At 44.5% G+C, this 23046-nt stretch overlaps 1 protein-coding gene across 1 annotated transcript in view; it reads left to right on the top strand.

Moving 5' to 3' along the window:
- Positions 1–23046, top strand: part of LOC141197711 (uncharacterized) — a 115231-nt gene that overhangs the window by 20902 nt on the left and 71283 nt on the right. The window contains exon 8 of the mRNA XM_073662797.1: positions 13350–15124. Coding sequence (XP_073518898.1) covers positions 13350–15124 — 1775 coding nt within the window. The remainder of the gene's footprint in view (positions 1–13349; positions 15125–23046) is intronic.

Genomic DNA, 23046 nt, shown 5'->3' with positions numbered 1-23046 from the left:
AAATGGAGGCACTAATACTTTCTCTTTTCTTCTGGTTAGGACTCAGTAGCTCCAATGATCCATCATAAAAGAGTGCGACTCCAGTTTAGTGTTGGAGCTCTTCCCTCATACATATGATGTTGTTGTTGGGCATGTGACTTTTTTTTTTTAATCTATGTCTATTGGTTTTCAGATTTTCATTTTATATGATTTGGGGTGGGATCGGCCAGCCTCACTTATGTGACTCAGTACCTCCCCGTTATCTTTAAAAAAAGATCTCCATTGCCTCTTCCAAATGCCAGATATCCAAATTTAAGACACCTCATCTCTGCACTATTATAAAAGTTCTCTTTAAATGTCTAATATTTCTTCTTGAACCTCATCTGACAGAAAATATTGGATTTTACAATCATTTAGAGTTTGTGGCTCTTGGTAGTTTTTCTCCACTAGTTACTCTTCTCATTTTTTTTTTTTTTTGCTGATGAAGACTGTTCAGCCTAGTATTTTCAGTAGATGTGTTATTGTCTATAGTCACAGTTTTCCCCATCAACCTTTAACTTCTTTAACCCCTCTACGTGGATTTGGACCTACAGAAAGACCCGTAGGCTTGGGCCACTGTGTTACCTTTTGTTCTGTGCAGTGAGATATGAAGAAGAATAGTAATTTAGCCGGGTCAGAACCAGGAGGACAGAGAAAATACAAAATCAGAAGTCAAAAGAGTAGTCAGTAGTGATGCTCGGTTACTCCTGTTGAGCAAATCGTAATGCTCAGTGCTCGACCTGAGTAACGATTATAATGGAAGTCAATGGTAAACTTTCCGGTGCCCCCCTCCCTCCCCCTTCGTAGGTCTGGAGGGAGTCTAAAAATTGTTCAAATCGATGGAAACAGCACTGAAATGGCATGGGAACAGCATGGGGAAGACCCCTTGGAAGCAACTCTGAATCCTAGGTCACTGCTGTGAACAATGTTATCAAAGTAGTATGCCACTTTTACGGGCTGACAATAAAAAATACAAAAACGAAGATAAAATGGATTTTCCTGGAAACTTTTTTAAGAAACATTCTTTCCAGGATAATGACTTGCATATAAGGCAAAATAAATAACAGAAAAAAAATGCTCCTCCACACCCTGAGCTATGTTCACACGTAGCATTTTTGATGCGTTTTTGCACTTTTGCATTGCTTTCAACGGTGAAAAATACATTCACCGGTAAATGTAATTTTAACATTTTACTACCTTATCTGGCCATGTGGTGTGTGAGACTTGATCAGATACATCTGTTTAATTTATGAAAGAGGGACTCTGAAAGTTCCATTTTTTTTTCTGGCCTCACTATTTTTATAGAGGGTCATCAGGCAGCCCTTACTATTGTTAGAGTACCCCTTGGGGCCACTACAGCTAGACGGCCAAGCTCCACAAGTAAACACTTCAGGCCAGCGGCCACCACCGGCACCAATAGCAGCTGATCGGCACGGGTGCCGGGTGTGGGACCCTGGCCAATCAGACATTGATGCCCTGTCCTACGGATGGGGCATCAATGTAAAAGTAGTGGACAACTTTTTTAATACGGTATAGTTTGAAATTTGGAGGGCCAGCAGCTATTCTTTGCATGGTCATCTATTGCTACTGCAATATAATGTATCCATCTGAGGTGGTCAGATTTTCATTTTCGTATATATTATGTATAGCTTGAAACTAGGAGATCCAGCAGACGGCCCTCACAATTTATAGAGTGCCAGCAAGCGGCCTCCACTATTTTTAGAGGGCCAGTAGGCATCTTGTGGACAGATGAGACCAAGATAGAGCTTTTTGGTAAAGCACATCATTGAACTGTTTACTGTAAATGGAATGAGGTCTACAAATAAAAAAACACAGTACTTAGTCAAATATAGAGAAGGTTCAATGATATTGAGGGGTTGTTTTGCTTCCTCTGGCACTGAATGCCTTGACTGTATGCAAGGCATCATGAAATCTGAATATTCCCAATGGATTTTGGGTCGCAATGTAGTGCCCAGTGTCAGAAAATTGGATTTGCTTCCTAGGTCATGGGTCTTCCAGCAGGACAATGACCCCAAATATAATTCAATCAGCAGCCAGAAATGGATGGAAACAAAGCACTGGAGAGTTTTGAAGTGGTAATTCCAGCTCCAGTAGCGTCAAGTCTCCGACCACTCCCTCTTACATACTGAAGCTGAAGAGAAACTGTGAATGACACATTAAATCAGTACATTTTATTAACTTGATGAATTTCTCTCAAATTTGAAAACTTTCTCTCAACTTTGACAAATTTCTGAGTACAGGTCACTTTTAAAATTTTGAATCGGTCAATTAGTGAATGGAAGAAATCAATCAAGTTATGGACTGTGGAAAAGATGTATGTGAGCAGAATGAACACTCATTTCCAGCAGATGTCACCACCTAGCACCTATCCCTGGGCTGAAAAACATTTACCCCTGGGGTGTATACATGTATATAGTGAAGAATGTTAAAAGTAGGTCTCTAAAAATTGTTCATGCGGGCATCATAAATACCTTTCAAATAATTAATGGGGGTGTTGCATGATGATCACCCTGTTGCTATGGTGGTGGAGGATGGGAAGAAGGAGGAAGACAACATAAAAAAGAAATCCTGAATTGTATACCCATGCATTGGTGTGAAGGGGTGCATGGGAATAGACCAGAAAAAAAAAAGGATTTGAGTTCGTTCCGCTGCTGTCATCCGGTGGTGTTGAGAAGTCTGGGCCAATCCAGACCTTGTTTATTTTGATAAGAGTCAGCCTGTCAGCATTTTCAGTTGACAGGAGGACGCGCCTATCAGTTATAATACCCCCGGCGCACTAAAAAACCGCTCTGACGAAATGCTAGCAGCAGGGCAGGCCAGGACCTCCCAAGGCGTAAAGAGACAGTTCATGCCACGTGTCTAACTGGGATACCCAATAGTTGTAAGGCACAGAGGAATCACGGAGGACGGTGGTATGGTCCGCAAGGTACTTTTTCAGCATCTACCAAAACATTTCCATCCTTGTCAGACGGGCCTGGGCACTGGGAGGGTCTGAGAAAACTGTCCCAGACCTTTGAGAATGTTCCCCTGCTTCTGTTGCATCTGGTATGTGTCTGTCTCCCTGTACTCCTTGATTGTCCAGTGAACTGTGACCTCTACGGCCAGCGTTGTCAGATGGGAATTTTTTAAATAATTCTTCAACAAGGGCCTTCTGGTACTGCAACATTTTATTAGACCTCTCCGCCACGGGAAGGAGAGATAGAAAGTTCTCCTTGTAGCATGGGTCTAGAAGGGTGACCAACCAGTAATTAATGTTGCCCAAAATGCGTACAATGTGAGGGTCACGGGAAAGGCTGCGGGACATAAACTCAGCCATGTGTGCCAGACTGCTAACAGGCAAGACTTCCTTGTCCTCACCAAGAGGTCAATTGTCCATCATCTCCTCCTCATACTCATCCTCCTCCTCTTCAGGCCATCCACGCTGAACAGACGGGATGAAAGTGGTGTGGGTTTTACCGTCTGTAGCGCAGGAAACCAGCCTGTGTTCCTCCTCTCGCTTATCACCTAATCCACGTTGAAAAGATGATACAAGGTTGAGCTGTGTAGCATTACGCTGTATAGTTTCTTGCTCCATCTCAACTTGCTGCTCCTGCAATGACTCCTCTTTAATTGTGAGCAGCGAGCATTTTAGTAGGCAAAGAAGCGGGATTGTGACGCTGATTATGGCATCATCCCCTCTCACCGTCTTGGTGGAGTCCTCAAAGTTTTGGAGAACCGCACAGATGTCAGACATCCATGCCCACTCATCAGCTCTTATGTGCGGAGGCTGAGCAGAATACCGATGGGGGTGTTGGAGCTGGTACTGAATAACTGCCCTCTGCTGCTCACAAAGCCTTGCTATCATATGCAACGTTGAGTTCCAATGCATGGTGACCTTGCACACCAGTTGGTGAGCTGAAAGTTGCAAATGCTGCTGAAGCATGGCCAGGGCGGCGGAAGCTGTTGCTGACTTGCGGAAATGGGTACACGCAGCATACTTTCACAAGCAGCTCAGAGGCTGGCAGGCAGATCAGACTAGGTTTTGAGAAACCGCTGAACCACTAAGTTGAGCATGTGGGCCAGGCATGGTACATGTGCGAGGTTGCCGAGCTTCAGAGCCATCACCATGTTCTGGCAATTGTTACAGACGACCATGCCTGGTTGTAGGTTCAGCGGTGAGAGCCACAGATTTGCCTGCTCTGTTACAGCTTTCAATAACTCTGCAGGGGTGTGCGGTTTGTTGACTAAGCAGATTAGCTTCAGCATAGCCTGTTGCCACTTGGCCAAGGCAGTGCTGCAGTGTTTCCATCTTGCAACTGATGTTGTTGACATTTCGAAGATGGAGGTTGAGGAGGAGAAGGAGGTGCATGAATTGCTGTAGAAAGTGTGGGAAGCCCTGATTGAACCAGGGCCCACAATCCTCGACGTTGGTAGCATGTGTTCCGTCCCAGGGTCCGATTAGGTCCCAGCTTCCACAATATTCACCCAGTTTGCCGTCAGGGAAATGTAGGGTCCCTGGCCACAAGCACCTGTCCATGTGTCTGTGGTTAGGTGGACCTTCCCAGTAACGGTGTTGGTGAGGGCATGGGTAATGTTAAGAGACACGTGCTTGTGTAAGGTGGAGACGGCACATTGGGATAAATAGTGGCTGCTGGGGTCTGAGTACCAAGGGATGGCCACCGCCATGAGGTTGCGGAAAGCTTCCGTCTCCACAAGCCTAGAATGAAGCATTTCCAGTGCAAGCAGTCTGGAAATGTGGCTGTTTAGTATTATGGCCGGTGGGCGGGTGGTTGCGTATTTACGCTTGTGTTCCAAGGGACAACTGAACGCTGCACTGGGACAAGGACGTGGATGTGGTTGCTGACTGTGGTTACAAATGTGCAACGACAGGTGGAGAGTGGGAGGCATATTCGCCTGTGTCACGGACAGGGGATTGGCGTGCACATACAACAGGTGAAGAGGCAGTGGTGTCACCCGCAGACACTGTTTCTGGAACTTGGCGTTCGTCCCAACTAGTCGGGTGCTTTACTTTCGTGCCTGAGCATGCTGGTGGTGGTCTGGCTGGTAGTTGTGCTGCCCCTGCTGATGCTGGCATGGTAGATGTTGCAAATGCCCTTTTTTGGGTTAACTGGACAGTTTTTTAAAAAGCGCCAGACTCCCGAAGACCTAACCCTTGGACTGGCAACTTCCCTCTTGTTGGCGTTCTGGGGAATAGTTCCCTGCATTGTCTCTGTGGCCACGTCACTACCTCTTCTTGCCTGTTGTGGTGCTACGGAGCCCTCCTTCTCTGCTTTGCTGTCCTTGCTTTGTATGTCACCTTCCCAGGTTGGGTCAGTGACTTCATCGTCCACCATCTCATCTTCCCCGTCCACACCCTGGTTTTCCTCCTGACTTCCAAATATTTGAGTATCGCTAAATGTGATCTCCTCATGTCCCGCTTGAGGTGAATAGGGCGAGAGCCCAGAAACTATAAATGGAAATGTGAACAGCTCTTCGGAGTGTTCAAGTGTGGGATCACTTGTCTCCGGGCACTCGGCATGGTGAGAGGAAGGAGGATCAGGGTGAAAATTATGTGGTCCAGACTCATGATTACTGAGACTGGACCATGTGGAAGACAGGTTGGTGCTGGAAACTCACTGGAAGCATTGTCTGCTGTTAAACCAACAACCTTTTCACATTGGTCTGACTTCAAGAGTGGTGTTACGCGCCCCTCTACAAAGTGGGACAAGGAAGTAGTTTGACATGGTGTGGGTGTTTGATATGCTCCTGCAGCAGGCACAGTTTCACCTTGCAATCAAAGGGGTACCTGCACCACCTGACAAACAGCCAAGACACATAACCCGTAACTTAGACACAGTTCTGTGTAATCCAGAGATGGGGGTGCAATGATTTACAGACAGTTCATAGCAAAAAAAAAATCGAGAAAAAAAGAAAAGCTGCTCTCACTCTAACGGTAAAAGAAGTAGTCCTTTATTTCATTACTGGTTAAAAGACCGTGGCTAACAGGGAGTGCGGGGAGGTAGAGAACGGACGACTGTGTGGAATCCCTGCCTAAAAGAAGCTAGAATTCTCTCCCTCGCTCAGCCGCAGCTCTCCCTACTCTGCCTATTTCCGGGTTAGGTTAAGTGCACACGTAGCGTTTTTGATGCGTTTCCGCTGCAGTTTTTCACACTGGAAATGCAGTGAAAACTCTTGGTAATCAGTCTGCCAGCTATTGCAATGGTAATCTTGATGTGCTGTGCACATGATGCGGAAATTTCCGCTCAGGAATACCATTGTGGAAAAAAACGCAGCATGTCAATTGTGCGCAGCGTTTATGCAGCGAATTCGCGCCCATTGACTTTCATTGAAACGCAGAAAATCCGCAGCTATAATATTTATACCTGCTTATTTGCTGCATTTCAATGAAAGTCAATGGGCTCGAATTTGCGGCACAAACGCTGCAAGTGGTACCTGGGTTGGCTGGGGATGACTACTACTTTCCTCATCCGACCGCAGCTCCCGCTGATAACAGCGAGAGCGGTGCGGCTGAGGAAAGTAGTATTCAGCCGAGCCAGGTGCACGCGGTGAAAAAAAAACCCAAAACATTCTCACCTGTCTTGCACCCCCCGGTGTCCTCCTGGTCCTTGGTCCCCCGGCGATGTCTTCCCAAGAATGTTCCCACCAGTACTGGTGCTCAGGTCGCCGGGGCTGATCAGCTGATCTTCAGCTGATGAACCCCAGTGACCTCACTCCTGCAGCAGCATTGTACACTGACGGGAGTAATTTTACTCTACTTGTCAGTGTACAATGCTGTCTTCTACAGCAGTGACATCAATGATTGCTGATGTCACTGCTGTAGAAGTGACCCGGATCGCCGACTGACAATCATGACGCCAGTAATCGTGGAATACGTCATGACGGTCGACAGGTGAGGGATATGGATGTTTTTTATTTTACTTCTTTTTTCAGGAGACGAATTTTTAAAATTGTGTGGATTTTTATTTCATTAAAATACTTTATTCTGGCCGTGTATTTATTGAAAAAGCGGCGACAACTTTACTATGTGGTTAGTAACGGGGGCGTCTTATAGACGCCCTCCATTACTATCCTGGGCTTCATGTCAGCCGCCAATACAAGGCTGACGTTAACACCATTACCCCATTCGCCACCACTACAGGGCCGTGGGATAGAGGAGGCTAAGCGCCAGATTTGGTGCATCTTATGGATGCACCATTTCTGGGACTACTGAGGGGTGATATTATTAGCTGCGGTGGGGGCTAGTATTCATGGCCGCTTCCCTGGCTATTAATATCAGCCCGCAGCTGTCTGTTTAGATTTTATAGGGGGACCCTAAGTAATTTTTTTTCTGGGGTCCCCTGTAATCTAGTGAGTAAAGGCTAAGCAAGCAGCTATGTGCTGATATTAATAGCCAGGGAACATTTTTGGCTAATTACCTCTTCCCCGGCTACTAAGATCAGCCCCCAGCAGTTGACTTTCCCTCTGCTGGTTATAAAAATTATGCTCGAACCCACGCCTTTTTTTTTATTTATTTTTTTTAATTTTAGGCTCTGTGCCCACGATCCGGACGTAGCAGCGCTTTGGACACATATTTTTGCTGCGTCCAAAGCATTGCATTCTATTGAACGCAGGTAAATCCACTTTTACCACATTCAATACATTCTAGTGGTCAAATTTCTGTTGTGGAGACTAGAAATGAGCAAATTTTCAATATTCAATTCGAAATACGATCACCAAATTTGCGATATTCGACTATTTATTCGTCGAATGATCATCGAATGTTACCAAATGCCATAGGATTCAATAGGGGGACAATTAAAACGCATACACAGCACCTTAAAACCAGCCCAAAAGCTGCCAAAACACATCAAATTAGGGGTAGACGCCTGGAAAGTGCCATCAATTGACCCAGAGTACAAGTACTATAATTATTATTACTATTACAGCGACAATTATTCCGTGGAGCTTTACATGTCAAAAGGAGTCACCGTCGGTGACTCATCGACTGGTACAAGAGGAGAGAGGACCCTGCCCGCGAGGGCGCGCAAACAATCTACAAGGGATGGGTGAGGATACAGTAGGTTAAGGTACAACTAGTCGTGCAGAGGTATGCTAGAGCGAAGCTTACCGCAGATTGTACGCTTGTCACAAGAAGTGGGTATTCAGCATCGTTTTAAAGCGACAGTCTGATGTGTTGGGGTACAGAGTTATCACAGTAGGGGAGATGCACGGGACAAATCTGTCAAGAGCCTAAATCAAGTTAAGCTTCCAGGAGCTCACAACTGAGCAGATTAACCCCTCCACCGATTAATATGAAGACGAAAGTCTTCTTTTTAATGACTGCAGGAGTGGGAGGAATCAGACGCCGCAGTCTTCTGGCTCCTCTCTTTCACGGTAAACCCGTGACACCTTGCAAGCTTCAACACAATGTTCAGAAGGTAGACAGCAGCAGTGGTCGGTCTCCTAGACAACGAGCTAACTCCTTTATGATGATAGAGGAGAACATCTGTAAGTAGTTTGTATGTTCTCCCTTTGTTTGTGGGGGTTTCCTGAAGGGTCTCTAGTTACCTCCTCAGTAAAAAAGCAGCCATACAGGAGTGTTCACAGTTCAAAAAATTAGGGCCTGAGACCACCATTTCCGTGGCCAACAGATTTGGAGATGGTGGATTTCCACCTCTTAGCTTTGTCATGTGTGGGAGGAAACAATCTTTTACGTGACCACAAATGCGGGACCGAGGGCTGGCTGCAGTGTTGAGAGAGGGCAGAGTACGGTGAAACTGACAAACAGCTGGACCGTGAGTGAGGTGCAGGGGCAGATGTTACGGTGGATTGAGAAACATGTGGTGTGCTTGGTGAAACAAATACAGCAGGCATGTCCACTTCTATTACAGCTGATGGGCTTTCACTCAGCCTTACTGGAGCGGGTAGAGAACCAGAAGTTTTGCGGTGGGAAACCTGCGTGCCAATACTTGGCACGGTAACAGAGGAGAAGGAAGAAGCAGCAGATGCGGTTGATGGGGCACCTGATGGTTGTTGAGGTCCGCTGGTCTGCATTTTAGCGCAGTGAGATTCTCAGCCTAATGCATGTTGTGTGCGCATGTGAAGGTTCATGCATGTAGTAGTCAAATTATTGCACTTTTTCCCTCTACTGAGTTTTTTCTTGCAAAGTGTGCAGATAACGTGAGTTGGCTCATCCTTTGCGGTCTCAAAAAAGGCCCAGGCTAGGCAACCCTTGCCACTCCTGCGAGCAGCAGACCCACGACCGCTGCTGGCCACAGCCACAGTTGTGGCTAAGGATGCAGTGCTCCTCGTGCTTGCATCACTCTGTGTCTGCGCCGTAGGGTGGAAGGTCACCTCCTCGTCTTCCTCCTCCACCTCCTCAGATGAGCTACTCGGCTGTGTGATTCTGGGTTCACACCAAGTAGGATCTTCAACCTCGTCATCATCCAATATTTTATCCCGTTCCTCACGCTTCTCCTCTTGTTGCCCTGACAGCACAGTACAGTCCGCATGAGCCTCAAATATCTGAGTCTCATTAAGTTCACCTCCCTCCCCGGTTGCTAACGTCTGGTGAAGAGTGTCAGGAACCTGCTCCGATCCTACTCCGTCCTGCCCCGAATCCAAGGTAAAAAAAAATGTTGGGCATCAGTGCAGATGCTTTCCTCCTCTTCTTGACTCTGTGAATGTTTGGAGTACAGTTCTGATGCCCGTGGTATAGAATGGGTGAACAGTTCTACAGACTCGCCCATGTGTGGTTCACTACAGTCAGTTGGGCGCTTGGACAGTTGTGAAACAGGGGCAAGTAAGGGTAATTGGGGTGCCACCTCTGTGGACTGTACTGTGTGTGATGTTGAAGTGGAGGCCACTTGAAGCAGCGCTTGCCATCCACTGGAGCACCTGCTTTTTCTGGCCCTTATCAACAAGGCGTATCGCTGTGTGGCTGCCAAAGAAAGGGAGTGGAGTAGCCCGTCCAGGAACAGAAGTTGTCTTTGGATAGGACATGATGGTGTTGGTTCACTAGTGCTTTCATTAACATTACCACCTACCACACGTATACCTTGAACACCAAGCCTATTCCCCCTCCCACCACGACCTCTCTTTTTCCCCACTCATGTTGCTCAGATAGTGGTGTAGGAGCACGCTATTAGCAAAACAAAATTTAGATTTTTTCCTCTGCAACAGCGCTGCACACACCTGAATTTCAGCGGCACTAAATGACAAGGTAAGATATGGCTTGCTGTATACCTTTACTAACCGAACAAAGTATTTTTTTTACTGTGGATGAGGCCTGTATAACATAGGAGATGTTCTCCAAACTGTTTCAAAATCAAATCTAGGCTGCTGTATAATGTTAGCAATAGCAAAAAATTATTTTTTTTGACCCTGCGCAAGTTCTGTATAGACCTGAATTTCACCGCCACTAAATGGCGGAGTCTGTCTAGCTACAGAAATTTTTTTTTTTTTTACTCTGAAAACATCTGAAGTTCACCGCCACTAACGTAGTAGTTGACGTGTAGCAGAGTGTATGACGTTTGCTACAGAAAAAAATGGTTTGTGGACTCTGCCTAGCAAGACAAAAACTATTTTTTTACTTTGAAAACAGCTGAGGTTCTCCACCACTAAGATAGTAGGTGGCTTTTAGCAGACTGTGTTATGTTTGCCACACACAAAAATCTTTGGTGGTCTGTGGCTAGCAACAGAAAAAAGATATTTGTTTTACTGTGCTTAAAGCTGAAGTTCATCCACCAAAAAAATGACATTCTGGGCTAACACAGCTTGCGCTATCATATTAGCAAATGAAAAAAAAAAAAAAAGTTTTTTGTGCTCTGCACTCAGAAGCTCTGCACTGACAAGCTCTGCAGATAGCTGAATTTCAACCCTACAAAAACAAAAAAGTGGCCTACAAGGGCTTGCTTACTTTATCACATTAGCAAGTGCAAAAATAGATTGAAGGTCTGCATGGAGCACAGACAGTACAACCGGTGCACAACACTGTCCTATGCCATAGGCCCTGCTCTTTCTGTCAGAATCTCAGTAATTGCACAAGAAAAAAAAAGTGCTGCAAGGGCGAGTGAACAGGTGCACAGCACAGTACTTAGCTACACAGTCTGACTTCCACAGAAGCGCCCATCTATCTAGCTAATATCTCTCATTACACAGGACAGAGCACACTCGGCAGCGTCTATCTCCTTCAGTGACATGCATAAAATGGCGCTGAGGGAATATGGCCACTTTTTAGAAAGGGAGGACATGTGCTTTCAGCAGCCAATTGCAGAAGCCCTTGTGTCTGGGTGCTTCCTGCGCTCTGATTGGCTAGACGCGCTTTCCTGACTTAAAGTTGCCGCTTACAGGAAGAAATAAAAAACAGTGCGCTGCTGATCTGACCTGTTCTGAGCTATCACCAGCCCCCCCACTCATCTGCCACTTCTCCCCGCTCATCATACACAAGCGCTATGCTAGCAAAACTGTAAAAAACGCAGTAGTTGCCCCCCCGCAATCACGTAACCATGGAAATTCGCCGAACGTTACCAATTTTCCCAAATTCAACACATTTTGCTCGCCTTTCCGATCACGAATCCGGATGTGCCGCATTCGTGTCGAACTTAAAGGGAATCTGTCACCCCCTGGGACTTTTCAGACCGCTAATATGAGCATACAGGTGATAGAAATGTGAATCTATACTTGCCTGTATGGCCATATTAGCGGTCTGATCGCTGTGTAATAGCAGAAATAATTTAATAAAAAAAAGCTAAACTTCGCGTCTTCCGGACGCCAAGAAAAGCCCGCCTACTAACCCTATTTCCATACTTACCCAACCTTCCCTGCACGTCACAGGACCCTGTGATGTGCAGTTCCTGGCCGGATCCCAAGCCTGCGCGGTTTCCTCTGTACGGACGGCGCTCTTCTCCCTCCTGTCAGTGTAGTGTTGTGCAGCATGGAACTTGTGCGCAGGCGCCGGTGAGTCACTCTGCCTTCCCAACATGGCTACGGCATTACAGTGACTGGCAGGCAATCCCCGCATGTTAATTGGCTGACTAAAAAGCTCCAAACGTGGGGCCAGGACTCGATCTCGCGCCCGAAAATGTAAAAAAAAAATACTTGAGTACCGAGTATTTCGAGCACTCTGATGCTGGGGTGAGTAACGAGTATTGACAAGCATGCTCGCTCATCACTAATAGTCAGTAAATGGGCCGAGGCCACATCAGGAAACAAATACACAATCCGGGAGCTGAGTACAGAGGACTGAACCAGAGGAGAACAAGGCTGTATCTGGCAGCTTCCGGCAATATGCTTCCAGCTTTAGTAGGGTGCGGAGCTTTCCAATTGGCTGAAGTAGGAAGCTGATTACTTCAGCTTGATAGCACACACCCATACTGCCAGACTGGATGGTACTACAGGTCCCAAGCACCCTAATCATAGTGGCTGGACAGGGCCTGTGCCGCCCAGAGCTTCTGGTTCCGACATCTCCATCACCAGCTCCTCCCGCAGAATGAAAAAGGCGGCTCCTGGTGACAGAAGCAGACGTCGTAGGAGAAAATCCCAGAGGAGATGGGACACACCATTTGCAGAAACCCTAATATGACAAAATGACAGAAAACCAGAACATTAGAAATCCCCATGAAGTGACTCCATTTTTGAAATTATAGCCCTCAGTGAAATAATCTATAGGAGTAGTGACTATTTTGACTCCACAGACACTTTCCAGAAATTAGCACGCAGTGGATGTTAGAGAGTGAAAATTGCGAATATGTGATTTTATTCCCCTACACATAGTGCCCAGATTGTGCTCCAGGAGACACACAGCGTAAATTAAGTGGGTTCTTCTCACTATAGTAATGCCAAATACATGGATGATAAATGTGGTTTGGTCACACTGCAAGGCTCAGAACGAGGGGGAGATTTGACTTTGGGAGAGTGGATATTGCTGGATTGGTTTATGGAAGCCATGTTACTTTTCAAAAGCCTTTGAGCCACTAATAATGTGGAAACCTCTGTTTTTCCACTGACAGATGAGGGATCTGTGTGGGGACTTGTTTTTTGTGAGATGAGTAGAAGTTTTTATTGGTATTATTTTTGGCTGCATAACATTGTTTGGTGGCTTTTTATTCCACATTTGGGAGGCAGAAATGAGCAAACAGTTGAACACTATGATCCACTGGTTCATCCTATGAGGTTTTCTATTAGACTGTGAACTGTCATTGTCTTGGTGAATAATACAATTTATTTTACATAACTTGCCATTTTTACCAACAGTTTAAGTAGAAATGTTCAAAAATGTAAAATTCAAGGATATTTTATTCAAAAATAATAACTTATTTTTTTCTTGGCAGGTGACTGTACCTGGAGATCAGAGGGACAGCTGACATCTTCATTTTTCAAATCAGATGATCTTGAGATCCCACAGGATACAATTGATGTGAATGCTATTACTCCAGATATACCATCATCCCTTCACAGCAAAGATCTGTCATCTGATCCTATGAAACAGGTCCTGTCTTCTGATTCATTGCTGACTACTAAGGAAAATCAGAGTCACAAAATAAGCATTAAAAAACAAATTGCTCCTAAAGCAAAGAAGCCATTTTCACATTCAGAATATGGAAATAGTTTTCCTCTCCAAAAGTCTTTTCTTAAACATCAAAACATTCACACACTAGAGAATAGATTTTCTTGTTCCAAGTGTGGGAAATGTTTTAACCAGAAATCTAAACTTGTTCGACACCAGAGAACTCACACAAGGGAGAAGCCATTTCCATGCTCAGAATGTGGGAAATGGTTTACAGATAAATCAAATCTTGTTACACATCAGAGAACTCACACAGGGGAGAAACCTTATTCATGTTCAGAATGTGGGAAATGTTTTAACCAGAAATCAGATGTTGTTACACACCATAGAATCCACACAGGGGAGAAGCCTTATTCATGTTCAGAATGTGGGAAATGTTTTATAGCTAAATCAACTCTTGTTAGACATCAGAGAACTCACACAGGGGAGAAGCCTTTTTCCTGTTCAGAATGTGGGAAATGTTTTGTGAAGAAATCATCTCTTCTTGGTCACCAGAGAACTCACACAGGGGAGAAGCCTTTTTCCTGTTCAGAATGTGGGAAATGTTTTGAGAAGAAATCATCTCTTCTTAGTCACCAGAGAACTCACACAGGGGAGGAGCCATTTCCATGTTCAGAATGTGGGAAATGTTTTACAAAGAAATCAAATCTCGTTACACATCAGAGAACTCACACAGGGGTGAAGCCTTTTTCATGTTTAGAGTGTGGGAAGTGTTTTTACCAGAAATCAGACGTTGTTACACACCAGAGAACCCACACAGGGGAGAAGCCATTTCCATGTTCAGAATGTGGGAAATGTTTTATAGCTAAATCAACTCTGGTTACCCATCAGAGAACTCACACAGGGGAGAAGCCATTTTCCTGTTCAGATTGTGGGAAATGTTTTATGAGGAAATCATCTCTTCTTAGTCACCAGAAATCTCATACGCGGGAAAAGCCTTTTTCCTGTTCAGATTGTGGGAAATGTTTTGTGAAGAAATCATCTCTTCTTAATCACCAGAGCACTCACATTGGGGAGAAGCCTTTTTCCTGTTCAGAATGTGGGAAATGTTTTAGACATAAATGTAGTCTTTTTATGCACCAAATCATGCACACAGGGAAGAAGCCTTTTTCATGTTCACAATGTGGGAAATGTTTTAACCGAAAAGCGTATCTTGATAGCCATCAGAGAACCCACAGTAGTGAAAAGCCTTTTTCATGTTTAGAATGTGGGAAATGTTTTAAATGGAAATCAGATGTTATTATACACCAAAGAACCCACACAGGGGAGAAGCCTTTTTCATGTTCAGAATGTGGGAAATGTTTTAGCCAGAAAGCGGCACTTGATGGCCACCAGAGAACTCACACAGGGGAGAAGCCTTATTCATGTTCAATATGTGGGAAATGTTTTAAACGGAAATCGCATCTTAATAGCCATCAGAGAACCCACACAGGGGAGAAGCCTTTTTCCTGTTCAGAATGTGGAAAATGTTTTGTGAAGAAATCATCTCTTCTTAGTCACCAGAGCAGTCACACAGTGGAGAAGTCTATTTCATGTTCTTAATGTGGGAAATGTTTTACTTGGAAATCAACTCTTAAAGGGAACCTGCCTGTCACCAGCAAAAAGCACTATTAACCTGCAAATATGGGCTTAATCTGCAGGGTAATAACGTTACCAACCTGCCTGGCGCCTGCACGTAGCCGAATGTTGCGGGGAGAAAATTAACTTTATTCTCCCCAGCAGCATTTGGTTTCTTTAAAAAGAAAAGTGCCACCTCGGTTCAGTCACCACTATGAGAATACAGAGTGGCGGCTGTAACCACACCCCCAGCCCTGACTGACACAGCGGTTACAGCCGCCAGAGAGGTTACTGAACCAGCGCTGGCATCGCCCCTGTGATTAAAACTGAATGTTGCCAGGGATAATAAAGTTCATTTTCTTCCCGCAGCATTCGGTTACGCGCAGGCGCCGGGCAGGCTTATAATGCTATTAACCTGCAGATTAAGCTCATATCTGCAGGTAAATAGCGTTTTTGCTGGTGACAGGTTCCCTTTAACCCCCTTCACAACCTATGACGTACAGGTATGTTATAGGCCACCTCCCCCTGCTTGATGTGAGCTCCGGCACTGAACCCACATGATCCTGTCACATGATCGCGGGGTGCCGATGGGTTGGCATGACAATCTGGGGTCTGCAGGAGACCCCTGTGGTTGTCATTGCCGATCTGCTGCGTGGCCGGCTTTCATAGCAGATGATCAATTCTGCTACACATAGCAGGGCAGAAGCCATTTTATTTTTACAAACTTTGGATTTTGTTTTCACCATTTAATAAAAAAGAACCTATTCATGTTTGGTATCTGCAAACTCTTAATTACCTGTAGAATCATAATGGCAGGTCAGTTTTAGCATTTGGTGAACGTGGTAAAAAAAGAACCCAGAAAACAATTGTGGCATTGCACTTTTTTTGCAATGTCACCACACTTGGAATTTTTTTCCCCGTTTTCCAGTACACTATATGGTAAAATCAATGGTGTTATTCAAAAGTACAACTTGTCCCTGGAAAAAAAGCTCTGACACGGCCATGTTGACGGAAAAATAAAAATTTATGACTCTAGGAGAAAGGGGATCAAAAAACGAAGATGCAAAAAGCTGAAAATCTCAGTCGTGAAGGGGTTAATAAACATCAGAAGTCACACAGGGGAGAAACCTTTTCCATTTCAGAATGTTGGAAATGTTTGAACCGAATATTGTGTCTTTTTAAAGGGTTTGTCCACTACTAGGACAACCCCTTGTCATTCCTCCTTTTAGGCGTCGTTAAAATATAAACACTCACACTTCGCTCCCATTCCAACGCCATTCCAGCGGTGTCAGCATTTTCTTTCCCAGGATTCATGTGAGGTTGTTATATCTCACGAGCCCTGCGCCAAAACAGCGCCGGTTTCACTGTCCCCTGCCTTTGGACGTATTGAACATCAACCGTAACCCAGGACTGCTTCTGCTCTCTGACTTCCTCGTGATGTTCTATTTGTCCGATGGTCGGGACAGTGACACCAGCTCTGATTTGAGCACATGACATAATAACCTCACATGAGCCCCGGGAACGCAACTGCCGACACAGAACGATGCCGACAAGGGAGGGTTGTATAAGTGTTTTTATTTTTTATACGACCAAACATGAGGAATGAGAAGGGGTTGTTCAGGTAGTGGACAACCCTTATAAACCTCAAAAATCCCACACAGGGAGAAGTTATTATCATACCTAGTATGTGAAAAATGAATTACTGGAAAATAGTATTGTTGATTTGTTGACCATCAAAATTAACTCGGACAGGGAGAAGCTATATATGTTATTGAAAATTGTACAAAGTCATATAATACAGTCGTGTAATTAAATGAGAAAGTGAAATTACTTTAGAACTTACTGTAGTTTTTGGACTATAAGACACTTTTGGCAAGAATTTTTTTTACTAATAAGTGAGTCCAGTCTTAGACTAGAGGAGGCAGCTTTCTGTGACATAGGAGAACGCTGAGACTGACGCTGACATTGTCCATCTTGATCGCTGATAGAACTGCACTCTCCTCCAGCCCCACACTTATCTAACTGATTGATGCAGAAGAGGAAGGAATCGGGACCTGCACAGAGGCTACACGTCCTGAGTGAGCAGCTTAATAACCTTCCACCCAACTAGCTCAAGGACCATTCAGATCATGTAACACTGTTTTACATATTTTCAAAAGTTGTCAGGTTCAGTTACGAAATGAGCCATTTCTTAACCCTTTATCGACATGTGCCATACTATTACGGACACATGTCGGGTCCCTCCCTTTGGTGCACGCTCCGGCACTTAGCCCGCACCTTTACGGGCACATGACAGCTGATTTGTACAGCTGTCATGTGCCCCTAAGAGTCACGGGTGGTTTCGCGATCCACCCGCGGCTGTTAACTAGGTAAATGCCGCTGTCAATCTCTTACAGCGGCATTTAACTTGCGCTTACCGGAAGCGCGTCACTAACCCCGGTCATCGGCGACCCTGTCACATGATCACGGGTCGCCGATGGGTTGGCATGACAACCCAAGGTCTTCAGGAGACCCCTGCAGTTGTCATTACCAGATTGCTATGAGCGCCACCCAGCGGTCGGTGCTCATAGCAAGTGAGCAATTCTGCTACATACAGGCGATCTGATGATGTCCTGTGTGTAGTACAGGCAATGAGACAATTGCAGCTTCTAGTCTCCCATGAAGACTATTGAAGCTTGCAAAAAGTAAAAAAATAATGTTTTTAAAAATATAAAAAAAATGAACGTTTAAATCGCCCCCATTTTGCCCCATTCAAAATAAAATATTTAAAAAAATCACACATACACATAATTGGTATCGCCACTTTCAGAATCACCCAATCTATCAATATACGAAAAATTAATCCGATCAGTAAACTGCGCAACGAAAAAAAAAAATTAAAACTCCAGAATTACATTTTTTTTGGTCGCCGCTACATTGCAATAAAATGCAATAACGGGTGATCAAAACATCGTACCTACCCCAAAATGGTATCAATAAAAACCTCAGCTTGGCACACAAAAAAATAAGCCTTCACCCGGCCCCAGATCCCAAAAAATGACGCTGCGGTTTTCGGATAATAGCGCCATTTTTTTTTTTTTTTTTAACAATAACCTATTCATGATTGGTATCTATGAACTCATAATGACCTGGGGGATCATAAAGGCAGGTCCGTTTTAGTATTTAGTGAACATGGTAAAAAAAAAACACCCAAAAAACAGCTGTGGAATTGCACTTTATTTGCAATTTCACCGCACTTGGAATTATTTTTTTCCTATTTTCCAGTACACGATATGGTAAAACCAATGGTGTCGTACAAAAGTACAACTTGTCCTGCAAAAAATAATCCCTCACATGGCCATATTGACCAAAAAATAAAAAAAGTTATGGCTCTGGGAAGAAGGGGAGCAAAAACTGAGAATGGCCCGGTCATGAATGATTTTGGCCTCATGATTTCAAATCTGACAATGACATTTTTTTAGTTGTCTCTTGTCTCTATGATCTCAGAGTTTTCCTTTTACTGCTACATATAATTAATACATAAAAGTTTCAGTACTTTGAACCATTATTATTTTTGCAAATATAAAGATGCAAAATATTTTGTTATGCTAATTTTCTTTTATTTATTTAAAGGAAACTTGTACTCCTTCATCAGATCTTCTTTTACAATTATCCAACAATAATCTGTATATACCGTATTTTTCGATCTATAAGACGCACTTTGTTTTACCTCCAAACTTTTGGAGGAAAGTGGGAGGTGCGTGTTATAGTCCGATATAGATTATATATACACTGTGGTTGCGGGGGGAGCGGCAGCGGCTGAAGAGCAAGGCACAGGTGGCAGCAGCCGCCTGCTGTAGCCTACACTGTGCCTGCTACTAAAGAAAATGAATATTCACTGCTTCTCATGCCCATGGGCGTTGGAAGCAGTGAATATTCATTTCCCTTAATAGCGCGCACACTGTACCTGCAACTCTGCTCCTGGTATGCATGGCACCCTTCATCCCTCATCCTGGTATGTATGGCACCCCTCATCCCTCTTCCTGGTATGTGTGGCGCCCCTCACCCCTCATCCTGGTATGTATGGCCCCCCTTGTCCCTCTTCCTGGTATGTTTGGCACCCCTCATCCTGGTATGCTTCCCCCCCCCCCATCCCTGTCACGCTGCACACAAAAAAAATAAACAATCATACTCCCCTCCTCTCTCCTCCAGCACTGCGTCGCGCTCTGCTGCCGACAGGGATCTCACTGTGTGAGACGCGCATGGCGTCACTGCCATGCGCCCTCACACTGAGAGATGCTGTGCCGGAATAGTCACTGCCCCCCACGCCGGAACTATGGACGTGGGGAGCAGTGACCATTCTCTCACCTTAATGGCACGCACACTGTACCCACAGTGCGGCTCCTGATGCCGCTCTGTGTTCCCACTATTAAAGACCATAAATATTCACTACAACGATGGGAGTGGATTGTAGTGAATATTCATGGTCTTTAATAGCGGGCACACAGACAGCAGAGCAGCATCAGGAGCTGCGCTGCGGGTACAGTGTGCGCGCTATTAAGGAGAATGAGTGGTCACTGCTCCCCACGCACACAGTCCCGGCGTGGGGAGCAGTGACTATTCCGGCACAGCATCTCATAGTGTGAGGGTGCATGGCAGTTATGCCATGCGCGTTCACACAGTGAGATCCCTGTCAGCAGCAGAGCGGGACGCAGTTCTGGAGGAGAGAGGAGGTGAGTATGATTGTTTTTTTATTTTTTTTGTGTGCAGCGTGATGGGGGATCAAAGAGTGCAGAGTGCTATACATACCAGGAAGAGGGATGAAGGGTGCCATACATACCAGGATGGGGATGAGGGGTGCCATACATACCAGGAAGAGGGATGAGGGGGGGCTATACATGCCAGAATGAGAGATGAAGGGTGCCATACATACCAGGATGGGGATGGGGGGGGGGATTCATACCAGGATGAAGTGTGCTATGCATACCAGGATAGGGATGAGGGGTACCATGCATACCAGGATAGGGATGAGGGGTGCCATGCATACCAGGATGGAAATGAGGGGTGCCATGCATACCAGGATGGGGATGGCGGCCACGTATAACAGGGAGGAGGGTGCCATATATACCAGGATGGGAGATATAGATACAGAATTGGGGGACATTACTCCTGTAACAGTGTGTGTCAACAGCAGACCCCCTCCCCCTTAACAGGGCATCATAACCACATTTTTTGATTAATTTTTTTTTTCTATTTTCCTCCTCTAAAACCTAGGTGCGTCTTATGGCCTGGTGCGTCTTATAGTCTGAAAAATCCGGTATGTTTCGAGGAGATCTTCCACCAACTCTTAATAGTTATCTGCTCTTGCGTTTCCCAAAAAATTAGTTACTACTATTGCAAATGCTACCCATGCAGCCTTTTCCTTGCCCTGCAACAAACCGAGAAATTCCTTATCATGAAGACGCTTACAAATCTGAGGTCCAATACTCTTTCCTTTATCTTTGCTTCACTTAACTTTGGAAATTTATCAATGAGATATATTAACTCTGCTGTTCTGTTCGGGTCTACTATACACTAATAATGTTCCGGTTATTTTTGACGGGACCTATTAAAGTCTTGATTTTTAGCTAATTTAAGTGTTTTATTTGAATACCTGTTGCATTATTATACTGTATGTGGACATGGTTGTTCATAAACAAATGAAAAATGAAATCAAACTTAATTGTTTTTTTTTTTGTATCAAAAAATGTTACATGGCCTGATTGCAATATTCATGCATATTGCACATTTGCACATAAAAAAAATATTCTTTATATAACTGTAAACTATAACTAATAACATCAAACTATATGTTAATATATTTAAAAAATAATAAAAATAAAGTTCAGTTTTTTCTATATAAAATGGTAAATAAGGTTCACGGTGCTAAATTTACTGTTTGCATTCGTCACAAGTATAATTTTACATGTCTTTTGCATAAGTACTTTGCACAACTGCAACATATCACATTTGTTTTGTGATTACTTGATGTTGGACAGAAGGCGCATCGTTTCCGTTTTAGGCTGGTTGCATTGCTGGTGGAGGCCTTGGGTATCGTAGCAGTGCCGGTGGAAGCCGTTGGTTCACTTTCTTTAGCATGCTGTTGTATCCTGTGCACAATGGCTGCCGCTCCATCATCTCTGGTTGTTACTTTTCTCTCTTCGATATATGGGCTAACCAGTGATTTTCCCAACTCCTCTATAAAAATATCTTCTTATAGTTTTTTATTCCAATTTGGGTGTTTTTCACGCTATAACACGAATGCCGACAGATCAAGAATGTTGTAAAAAACAACCATTAGCCACCGATTTGTTTTGCGTTTACAGGTGTAAGTGCCTATGAGTTGATCTAGAGCAGGGTTCCCCAACTCCAGTCCTCAAGGCCCACCAACAGGTCATGTTTTCAGGATTTCCTTAGTATTGCACAGGTGATAATTACATCACCTGCACAGGCAATAGTTACATCACCTGTGCAATACTAAGGAAATCCTGAAAACATGACCTGTTGGTGGGCCTTGAGGACTGGAGTTGGGGAACCCTGATCTAGAGTATCAACTGCCCCTTTTGTGGCATTGTAATGTACAATCATGTCCAGCTTTCTGTTGTCTCGATTACTGATTGCACTATCATGGTGCATTGTGCTCATCAGAATGACCTATTTGTGTTTTTTTGGAACGTAAGAAACTACTGTTGTATCCTTAGTAAAATAAAACATAGAGCTATAAACGTCTCTCTTACTGAGGATACCTTGGAAGAACCCCTCAAATGAGGAGAAGTCAATTAACCACAAGTTTCAGAACCGCATAATGAATATTTTAAAAATATCACATTTCAAATTCGGTCATTTTTGACCGAACAGAACAGCAGGGTTAATGCTTTTACATTTTTATCCTTTGCTTTTACAAAGTTCTTGATTAGGTCTAACCCTACATGCAATGGTGGTAACAATCTTTTGTGGGTCAACAAGTGCTGGATGCAGGACATTTTTAATCCCTGGCTGAAGCGAATGTCGGACAGGCCGGTCTCTTACTATAGTGATATTCTCTTGCATGACTATCCCACTCACACAGAAAGCAGCAGCACTTGTGTATCCAAATGAAGACCAAGTAAGAGGGCAACCACCTTGACGACATGTGAGAACAAGCAGATTATTATTATTATAGCGCCATTTATTCTATGGTGGTTTACCTATGAAAAAGGGGGTATACATAGCAAAAACAATTAAAATAATCTTGAACAAAAACGAGTCAGCAACTGGTACAGGAGGAGAGAGGACCCTGCCCGCGAGGGCTCACAATCTACAAAGGATCGATGAGCATACAGTAAGTGAGGGTAGAGCTGGTCGTGCAGCGGTATGGTATGGTAGCAGTGGTGGAGCAAGGTTACTGCAGGTTGTAGACTTGTCATAAGAGGTGAGTCTTCAGGCTCCTTTTGAGGGTTTCCACGGTAAGCGAGAGTCTGATTTGTTGGGGTAGAGAGTTCGAGAGTAGGGGGGATGCACTGGAGAAATCTTGTATTCAATTGTGGAAAAAAGAGGGGCGTAGAGGAGGAGATCTTCAGAAGAGTGGAGGTTGCATGCAGGTAAGTACTGGGAGACTAGGTCACAGATGTATGGAGGAGACAGGTTGTCAATGACTTTGTATGCCATGGTTAGGGTTTTGAACTGGAGTCTCTAGGCAATGGGGAGCCAGATACCGATTTTACAGAGAAGATAGGCCGGGGAATATGAAGGAGCCCTTGCCGAGCATCTAGCTATTTATCCAATGTAGTACCTGAAGATCAACCTAAAAATTGCCATACATCTACCGAATAACTTGCTGAGTGTGGAGGTACTTTGCTCCAGGGAAAGAAAATGACCAGGGAAAGCCACCAGAAGACGGTGGGAGA

This window comes from Phyllobates terribilis, unplaced genomic scaffold, assembly GCF_046119375.1.
Source record: "Phyllobates terribilis strain yellow unplaced genomic scaffold, ASM4611937v1 Scaffold_86__1_contigs__length_6382490, whole genome shotgun sequence".
Lineage (NCBI taxonomy): Eukaryota > Metazoa > Chordata > Amphibia > Anura > Dendrobatidae > Phyllobates > Phyllobates terribilis.
This window is presented reverse-complemented; position numbering and strand designations above follow the sequence as displayed.